This window comes from Elephantulus edwardii, unplaced genomic scaffold, assembly GCF_000299155.1.
Source record: "Elephantulus edwardii isolate Elephantulus edwardi_28Jun2011 unplaced genomic scaffold, EleEdw1.0 scaffold00245, whole genome shotgun sequence".
NCBI lineage: Eukaryota > Metazoa > Chordata > Mammalia > Macroscelidea > Macroscelididae > Elephantulus > Elephantulus edwardii.
Genome location: NW_006399995.1, coordinates 412679 through 423093, shown reverse-complemented (window position 1 = coordinate 423093; position 10415 = coordinate 412679). Strand labels below are relative to the sequence as shown.

General features: G+C 44.4%; 1 protein-coding gene across 1 annotated transcript in view; it reads left to right on the top strand.

Moving 5' to 3' along the window:
* Positions 1 to 207: 207 nt before the first annotated feature.
* The window catches only part of SLC35F2 (solute carrier family 35, member F2), an 89472-nt gene continuing 79264 nt past the window's right edge, over positions 208 to 10415 (top strand). Inside the window, exon 1 of the mRNA XM_006899062.1 lies at positions 208 to 317. Within this exon, the coding sequence (XP_006899124.1) occupies positions 208 to 317 (110 nt within the window). The remainder of the gene's footprint in view (positions 318 to 10415) is intronic.

Here is a 10415-nt window from a genome sequence, read left to right as displayed (position 1 = left end):
ACGCTCACACACACCTCTTGGCCCCTTGCGCTCAGCTGGTCGTGATTCGCAGCGGGAGGAGCCCGGCGGCAGGGCGGGCGGGACACGAGGTGGCGCGCGCGGAGCCGAGCCCCCCGCTTGGCCGCACAGGCTCCGCCTCCTGCCTTCCGCGCCCCAGCACTTGGGGGGGGGGCGGACGCAGAGACCCGGAGCTGAGCAGTGGACCCCATGGAGGTATCCTCGCCCGAGGGGCCTGGCGCCCCGCAGGCCCGCACGCCGGGAGCGGCGGCCGCGTTCGCCAGCCGCCTGCGCAGCCTGAAAGGCAAACTCTTCACCTGGTGAGTGGAAGGCGCGTGCTGGCCCCGTGCGGCGGCGGGACCCGGCGCAGGGAGCATGGGCGCAGCAGCTGAGGATCCGGCTCGCACGTGTGTCTGCGGACCCAGCACCGCGCGGGTGGAGGGAGAAGGAGGGAGGCAGAGGTGGTCTCGCGCGCATTTTGGCCCCGATTCTGGCGGTGACACGGAATGTTGCGCTTCAAGATGCAAGTGTGACCGGAGCTGGCTCCCACTTCTTCCTTCATTCTTAGAAATCGTGGAGATGTATTTCAGAGGATTTTGGGAGTAAACCATCCTTTTGGCCTAACCAGATTGGTTCTCAGTGCCATGCAGGTGGGGGCAGACGAAGCCCCCAGGGATGCTGTGATGAGGGGGTGCTCCCCCTCGGGCCTGGCAGGTGGAACAGCGCCACTTCCTGGCGCTGGCGCCGTCGCTTGCATTTCTTTTTGCTACCCAGCCTGTCAGACGGGTCTGGCTTACCTGCCACTAACGCCGGAGTTAACTCAAGTGAGAAATCTGGGTTAAGTTTTATACTGCCGCCTGTAGGGAGAGAACGGCTTGTCTCTTTCCTGGGCCTGACCGACAGTGCAAGGCAACTTGGCCCCTTCGGAGTTAGGGTCCAGAGAATTTGGAGGCTTAAGTAACTAGTTTTGCAGGCTGAAGAAAACTGATGTTAATTTTATAATTATATAACTGTAGTTTTATAACATGCATATGTAGACAGAATTCTGAACTTATTAATTCCACCCTATCATTCCCCCCTCTTTTTATATGTCTTATATCTATCAGATAAACGTTTGGGTTGCTTCTTGGGGGAGTTATTTGTGTGTTCCCCATTTGTGAACAGGGGCACAGACTCTGGCTGCTTCATGCTGAACTGGGGCATTGAGATGGAGGGGAAGGGGAACCCACTTGAACTCTTCATTGGTGGTCTTGAGTTCAAGCCGCATGCCTTCTTGTTCAGTTAGAAAATATTCTCATGGCGTTCTCTGACCTCTGGACTGCAAGATCTGAGGTTGAGTCCACTGGAAGAGGCTGGTTGAACTTTGCTTCCTAAGCTGTCAGTCTTATCTCTGGAACAAGGCTCAGGGTCTGGAACAAAACCTCAGTGTTCAGGTTACCTATAGGAAAGGGAGCAAACCTAGAGAGAACAAACTTGTGCGTTACAAAGAAAAAGATTTTAGAAGTGTTATTTACTGCTATACTAGAGGAGATGGAGGAAAGTGGCTTAGATAAAGTTTCTCACACACAATTTTATAGTCTTAATTTAAGCCTACTTCTAGTGCTAGTTTAATTCAAAACAAGGCTAAAGCAACCCCTGATTATACTAGAGATGGGTTTCCTGACAGGGCTTGGCTGTCAACTTCATTCCTATTGTCACTCTGAAGGCTTTCAGTAACTCCAAACTTGATCTTTATTTCTTCAGAATATTTCTTATGATCTTGCCAAGCATGGCCTATGAGACACTTACAGTTTTTTCATTGAAATATTCCAGGTTCAGAGTTTCAGAAGAACTAGTTTTTAGGTCTTTCTGAGACCTTATACAGTCACTGTTGTCTGGGGTCTTCAGCGTGTGCTTGAAGAAGGCAACGGGATGACAGAAGTCACTGACAAATGAGATTGAACTTTCTCTCACTCTGGCCCTTTTGATCCTCTTCAAATAAATCAGCAAGTTGTCATCCTTCGAACTGGAAGTTTTTCTAAAGAGGGCCTTCCCCAGGACTTTGGATAGGCCTTCTTCTAATGTCCTTGCTTTTTGGAATAAATATTTCCCTTTGTCTCTCTCAGGTCTCCTTTCTCCTCTTGGGGGTTTCTTGGGGTCCGATCATCTTACCTTCGGTTATATTTCCAAAGACAGCATTATCTGGAGGTGTTTGGCATTTCACAGTTTAAAGAGTCTGGCTTCCTGTGGGTCCAACACTTCACAGTTTGTAACAGCTGGCTTCCTGCAGGACCAGAACTCCACAGTTTGCAAAGCCAGGGCTCCTGCAGCCGCTTAGCACCACAGTTTCCAAAGCCTCCCTCCTGTGGTCCTGACATGTAACAGCTTGTATGAGCTGGCCTCCTGCAGCTCCAGCACTTGACAGTGTAGAAAGCCTGGCCCCGTGAAGAACCCCTGCTCACAGTTTATAAGCCTGACTCTGTCCTGCTCTCTCACCATCCCAACATACCCTGGTGACCAGTTCCCTCCTGGCTCCAGACTCTAGCCCCATATGCTCTTGGAAGGAGGTGGAAGCCCATCCCTGGCCCAAATCTTCCCAGGGCCCTGACCCTGCACACAGTCCAGGCAACCTGTCCTGGGAGCAGCTACTCCTGTTGGGCAGTAGGACTGGCTGGGCCTCTCTCTCCATTGCAGTCTACCTGCTTCCCCAAGAGGCAACTCAGGACTCCCCATCAATGGCCCCATATTCTATCAGTCTTTCTCACTGGACCACTGGGGTGAGAATGCCCATTCATGAGTCCAAGGGCTGAGGGAGTCTGGTGGGACCTCTGGAGTATGCTCGGGGTGTTATTTCCAAAGATAGCATTATCTGGAGATATCTGGCATTCTCAGTTGTTGAATGCCTCGGTTGTGAAGTTGACCATGCTGAGTTGAGTTTGTGCCAATGGCTCAGTCCATCTTTTGTAGTCAGGGATGCTCTGGGAAAACAAAAGCCAGGTTAATTATTCAGACTCTAGCAGAGTTTTCTGAGCCAAGATCTGTGTACTTACAGAAAATTTGATACAGCCTTTCAAAAACAGGAAAGGATTTCCATTTGAGTGCTGCAGAATGGCCCTGGAGGCTTGGAGCTTCCTTTCTTCTTGGCCTTAAGAGACTGTACTTTTTATGTTCCCTCTGCCATAGGCTTCTGCTATCTAGATACGAATTAGGCTTAGTGAAGCAATTGTTTTCAAATTATCTCCATGAAGGCAAGCTGCTACTACGTCTCTTCTCTTCACCAGCCAGAAACTGGGTTAAGAAAAGTTGAATTTGTTCACTTAGCTAAGAAAATAGTGATTATTATGTCTCTTATATTAATAATCACCTTCATAGAAGAGTCTGAAATTTTTATTTTTTATTTTTCTCATTTTGATTTGCGGCAGAGGGAAAAAAATGTTCTTCGTAAGATCTTAGGTTGCCCATATAGATTATAGAGTTTCTAGATAACTACCTGAGGGGGTATTGTTTGGCCTTGTTCTGAGTAGCCCTTGCTGAAAGGTTATGAGGTGAAAAAAATTATCAAAGCTGCTTTTCCTCAGTTCTCCTGGAGTGACATTTACTTTAGGTTTTTACTATTAAGTGTCACTGGTGTATCACCCCCCCCGCCCCCCGCCTTGATTTGGGCACTATCTGAAAATTTATAACTTCTTTCTTTTTTCTCTCATTGAACAAGTGCATTCTACATTCTTATTTTTATAGTATAGAATATTAAATGCCGATATATACAGATCTTACTCAATTTTTTTTACCTCTGGTGAAATAATATTACTTGCTGAATAAGGATCTGCACAAAGGCTACTTTTTCTTTTTACCACAACCTAAATAACATAAAAAATGCTAAATTTTTACTGAAATTAAAAAATATTCTTTTGGCTAAGGATAATATTAGCAACCAGGTCAATCATACAGAATTCTTTTCTAACAGACTTTTTTACCAGAATGGAAACTTTTTTTCTTACTTTTGAGCAATGATTTAAAGCGAAATGAACAAAAGAACAGTGTTATTAATACATGTGCAATCTTTAGATGTGAGTCAGGTACATAGTCATCATATCAATAACAGTATAGCTTTTGATCAGATACAGCACAAGTTTTACTCATCAAATAGAACTTTCACTCATCAGATACAGCACAAATCTTACTCATCAAATATAACTTTCACTCCTTAAATGCAATGCAGCTTCAATCAGATCTGATTGATACAAGCAGGCATCAATCAACGTGCTAAAAAGAACAAAGAGCAGAGAGCTTCTGCTTCCAATCATACAAAACGAAGAGTGAAGAGCTTCTGCTTCCATTCCTACAGGTTCCTGTCTAAAGTACAGAAACTAACACAGCCACAACTGTGCAACAGATACAGATTTGAAGTGGGCGACTCACATCAACCCACTCACCCAGATCTCTATGGGCAGCTCACACTAACCCACTCACTCAGATCTGAATGGGCAGCTCACTGCCAACCCACTCCCAGGTAGCTGGCTACAGGCACACACGTGCATTCCCTAGGGCTGGCCAAAACGGAAATATTTTTACTAAGTGCGCAGTTACCAGATAAAGTGCATGGATTTGCGAAGGCAATGAAGGATGCTAAGAGTTGATTTCTCAAAGCTCTCTTGAGACAAAAGGTCTTGGTGGTGCCTTTGGACGTTTGAGATACCTGCTCTCAGGGTCCTCCTATCCACGAGATTCAGAATCCCTCAGGGAGAAAAAAAAAGTTTTTACTTACCAGGTGAGTCTTAAGGTCCCATCTGGGTTGCCAGAATGTTACTGAATGCTAGGGGTTCTTTCCATAGTCAATTGCCCATAAGACAATCAGATTGCAATATCCATAAGCACTTTATTACACAGATCTGGGAGACAGCAAGTCACCTCTAAGACTGCCTCCCCATCTGGGAGTAGTCATCAGATTTTATAGGAGGGTGAAACGCTAGCTCATTTAACAATATACTTTTGTTAGTAACAAAAAGAATTTCTACAATCTGAAAAAAATAGTTCATATTTAAGTACTAATAATTCCAGAAGGGCCCAGTCCTTTTCCTGGTAAATAGGCAAATTAAGATACAATTTACATATGACTGGGAAACAGTCTCAGAGAGATCTAGGAGAGATGCATTTCCTCTTCTGGTATAAAAACAGATCAAACTACTTGACATGACTGAAGACAGGAAACAGAATTCAGAGGCTAAGTAACTAGTTTTGCAGGCTGAAGCAAACTGATGTTAGTTTTATAATTATATAACTATAATCTTATAACTGATACATATATAGAGAATTCTAAACTTATTAATACCACCCTATCATAAGCTCCAGTCTTCAGAGTCTTTGTGTTTAATGTGCTTAAAGGCAGGGTAGCAAGACTGAGAAAGCAATTTTGTCATCATCAGGGTAGGTAGCATTGTAGAAAGCAAGATGTAAACCCAACCAAAAACCTCACTGCCCTCAGTCTGAGCTGTGAAGTAGAAATATCCCCATAGGGTTTCCAATCTTTGTGGAAGCCAGCTGCCTCAGCTTTCTTCTTGGAAGGACTGGTGAGTTCTAAGTCTTGACATACTCATAGTGGCTGATTGCTTTTTGTCACTGCTCCAGGAGGGCACCTTAAAATGAAAGCCAACACTTATTGGACATTCATTCTGCCAGGTTCTGTATTCAGCAAGCAGTTCATCTCACATACTTAGGATGTGTTGCCAAGAGGGACCAGTCCTTGGAAAAAGACATTATTCAGGGAAAAGTGGAGGGCCAGAGAGAGAAGACGACTCTCCGCAAGATGAATTGACAACATCTCACCCCAGTGAGAATTGCAAAATTTAATAGAACAGCAAGCAACAAATGCTGGTGAGGTTGTGGAGAAACTGGAACCCTTCTTCACTGTTGGTGGGAGTGTAAAATGGTGCAACCACTGTGGAAGGTGGTATGGCACTTTCTCAAAAAGTTGCAAATAGAGATACCATTCAACCCAGCAATTCTGCTACTGGGAATATACCCCAAAGAGACCATAACTAACATCCAAGCAGATATGTGTACACCCATGTTTATTGTGGCTTTGTTCACAGTAGCAGGGAGTTGGAAACAACCTGAGTGCCCATCAACAAACGAATGGATAGAGAATCTGTGGTATAGTCACACAATGGAATACTATGCTGCATTGAAAAACAAGGAATTCATGCAGTATTATTCAAAATGGGTGACCCTGGAGGACGTTATTCTGAGTGAAGTATCTCAGTCACAAAAGGACAAATACTGCATGGTGCCACTGTTGTAAAGCAGGACTGACCTCAGGGTTGGGAGGAGATTGAGAAAGATGGGTTCAATAATGTATACTGCATTGAAACAGATGAGGGAGAAAACTGTTTAAGAGGGAAAATTATTAGGTATTTTTGTCATGACAGGAGTCCAGAGCTAAGGCTGTACAGTGTAGTGGACCTGGGGGAGGGATTGTAAAACAATGAAACAATTTTTCTTTTACTTTTCCTAGAGGATAGTGTACTAGGAGGAAGGGTTGGGAGGGGAGAAAAGTGCAACAATGAATGAATGGAAATCTAAAGTCTCTGTAAATTGTCATTGAAATTAATAATAAATTAAAAAATATAAACCTAATGAAAAAAAAAAGATGAATTGATAGAATGTAACAATGCATTCTATCATGATTATTAGGATGGTACAGGATAGGGCAAGGTTCAGTTCTGTTGTTCTGTAGGGCCATTTTGAGTCTGTTACTGAACGCAAGGGGTGCTTTCCGTAGGCAATTGCCAATAAGATAAACGGATTGTAATATCCATAAGCACTTTATTACACAGATCTGGGAGACAGCGAGTCACCTCCAAGACTGTCTCCCCGTCTGGGAGTAGTCATCAGGTTTTATAAGAGGGTGAAACTCTAGCTCATTTAACAATACACTTTTGTTAGTAAAAAAAAGGTAATTTCTACATTTGGAAAGAATAGTTCATATTTATGTACTAGTAATTCAGGAGGGGCACAGCCCCCTTCCTGGTAAACAGGCAGAGTAAGGTACAATTTACATATGACTGGGAAACAGTCTCAGAGAGATCTAGGAGAGATGCATTTCCTCTTCTGGTAAAGGGACAGATCAAACTACTTTACATGACTAAAGATAGGAAACAGAATTCAGAGGCTAAGTAACTAGTTTTGCAGGCTGAAGCAAACTGATGTTAGTTTTATAATTATAGAACTATAGTTTCATAACAGATACATATATAAAGAATTCTGAACTTATTAATACCACCCTATCAAGTCAAACTCTACTGATGGCATCTATCAATAGCAACAACGTGAATAATCTCATTGTATGGGAGGAAATTGCCCATCTTTCTCCTTTGGAGTAGCTGGTAGATTTGAACTGTGGCGATTGCCATATTTCCATGACATGCAGTAACGCACATTCAAATCTATGCGTTTGTGGCAAAAACGATGAATAATAAGAGGATAACAAGATATAGTGAGGATTGTTGTGGTGGTGGTGTACCATGGAGTCAGAACCAACCCATAACTGACCTTCCAGCTAGTTTTCAAAGGCAGTTAATCACATAGGAGGAGATTGCCTTTCTTTCTCCGGCAGAGCAGCTGGTGGACTAGAATTGAGTGAGAATTTAGCTGTGACTTCCCCCTCCCCTCCCTTCTCTCCTGAGGTCTACAGAGCTCTGGTGACCTAGAGGTAAGAAGTAGCACTGCAGTCCCAAAGGCACACGGTTCAAATCCACCAGCTGCTTTGTGGGAGAAGGATGTCTCCTTCCTGGCTGCCTCCTCTCCTGCAATTTACTGCTGCTGATAACCTGCTGGAGGGTCAGTTTGTGTCTCTTCTGACTCACAACAACAACGTTGCATAATTTTGAAAGTGCTAGTTTAGTCAGACATCCCTGTTGTTATGTGCAGTTAAGTCAGTTCCAACTCATAGCTGACCCTCCAGTAGATTTTTAGAGATAGTAAATCGCATGGGAGGAGATTGCCCTTCCTCCAGCTGATGGAATCGAACTGTGTGCCTTTGGTATTGCAGTTCAGTTTCTTACCACCATACCACTAGAGCCTCCTAAAGATGAAGTTTCTTGGGGAGCTCTGGTGGCCTAGTGGCAAGGAGCTGCAACTACAATCCCACAGGCACACGGTTCGAATCCACCAGATGCTCTGCCGGGAAAAGGAGGAACAATCTTCTCCTGTACCAGTCAGATCTGATTTGATGGTACACTCACACAAAAATTAAAAAAAAAAAGATGAAGTTTCTTCTACCTCTGAACAGATATGTTTGGTCCCTGGGTAGTGTGAAAGAGTTACCTGAAAGATTGGCAGTTTGCAACAATCTAGAATAAAAGATGTGCTGCAAATTTGCGAGGGCGACGGGAGAAGGGCGGAAGATATGCAACAATGAATGAATGAATGAATGAAAAAAAAAATCTAAATTTTCTGTAAACTTTGATTAAAACAACAATAAAATATATTAAAAAAATGCCGTGGGTCAGAATCTGCATGATGGGAAAGTTGAGCTTGTTTCTTACGACTTTTTACCAGAGCTTCAGACTGGTTCTTCCCAGTCTGGTCAGTGTGGTGAAATCAGAACAGACGTGAATTTTTAAAATGTGGAGGTACCAGAACAATGGAAGTGGAAACAAGTTATAAGTCAAAGCCTTGGAAGAGGCATATTGAGACCTTTCAGGAGCCTGATGTGGAGATTGCCATATTTCCATGACATGCAGTGACGCACATTCAATTCTATGCGTTTGTGGCTCTTTGAGCTGAATACCTTTGTTTCTATCTCTGCTCTTACAATGAGTTGATTGCTGTGCAACTCCCTGCTCCCCTTGTGTTCTAAGAGGGAGTTTAAGTCTGTAGAAAAATTGATTTCTAATTTTTCCTGTATGGTTCTGGTTCTGGTATGTCTACATTTTACAGATTTCCATCTGGCTTTGCTTCCTTTGCCATTGCTGAGCTGGGAACAACTGGGATGAAGCCTTGCTTTTGCTTTCTTCCTGTGTGATGGCTGTTTATAGGAATCATCAATTCTTGACCTGAGTTCCATAACAGTATGAATTATGATTCCCCCCCCTTCATTTTTGTCCCCCACAGAACTTAGTATGAATGCGTGATTGAGTGAGTGAATGAATAAGAGAAAGTTCTTGAGGCTTCTGCTCTCTCTGTTCTGTCACATTCCCTAATACTTCCCTTCATCAATCTTCAATGATTATTATGTGGAGCCTTTTTTGGCTGGTTCAAGAAAGAATTTCATTGTGATTGAGTTGGTTCTTACTCATAGGAACCCTCCACTGGGTTTCTGAGGCTGTAAATCAAAACAGGAAGATACGGCCCATCTTTCTCCCTTGGAGCAGCCAGTGAATTTGGACTGCTGGAGATGAGTGGCCATTGAATTGGCAACACAGTTTGCTGTAGACTGTCAATTTGAGCACTGTTGTTGTTATGTGCCGTTAAGTCGCTTGAGACTCATAGCGACCTACAAGAGCCCTAAAACCTGCTCTATCCTGTGTCAACCTCAGTGTCTCCGACACACCAACTACCATTACCCCAATCACTGAATCGATCCATCTCATTGAGGGTCTTCCTCTCTTGCACTGTTTCTCCACCCTCCCAAACATGATGGCCCTCTCCAACAACTGGTCCCCCTTTGCAACATGCCCAAATTATGTCAGACGAAGCTTCAGAATCCTTTCCTCCAAGGAGCAGCCCAGTTTCACCCTCTCTAGATGAACCTGTTTGTTCTCCTAGCAGTCTGTGGTACATTCAACAGTCTTCTCCAGCACCACAGATCAAAGGCATCAATTCTCTATCATCCCTAGTCACTGTCCAGCTCTCTGGTGTGCTTAATTCAGGCCATGGTCTCTTCAGTCACTTGCTGCTGAGAGCTGGACAGTGAATAAGGATGACAGAAGAATTGATGCTTTTGAATGGTGGTGCTGGAGTAGAGCACTGAATATTCCAGGGACTGCCAAAAGAACCAACAGATATATCTTGGAGAAAGGGTAGCCAGAGTGCTTCTTGGAGCCAAGGATGATAAAGTCTGACATACTTCGGGCATGTTACTAGGAGAGGCTGGTCCTTGGAGAAGGACATCATTCCTGGAAAGATGGAAGTATGGGCGGGCTGTCTTCGGCCCTCTGCCCGGGGCGGGCTGTCTTCAACCCTTGCCTTGGGGCGAGCTGTCGTGGCCCTCTGCCTGGGGTGGGCTGTCTTCGGCCTTCAGCTTGGGGCAAGCCGTCATGGCCCTCAGGGTGAGCTCCTCAGTCCCCAGGTTGTGCTATCTGACCCCTGGGTGGGGGAAAAATGCCTAGGGTATCCAGAGAATTTTATCTAGGCTACTTTTCGCCACCCTCTCCCCCAGTAAACCTGAAAGCAACACCCCCCAAACCCCTCTATTTGTAACTCACAAGTTTGTTCTCTCT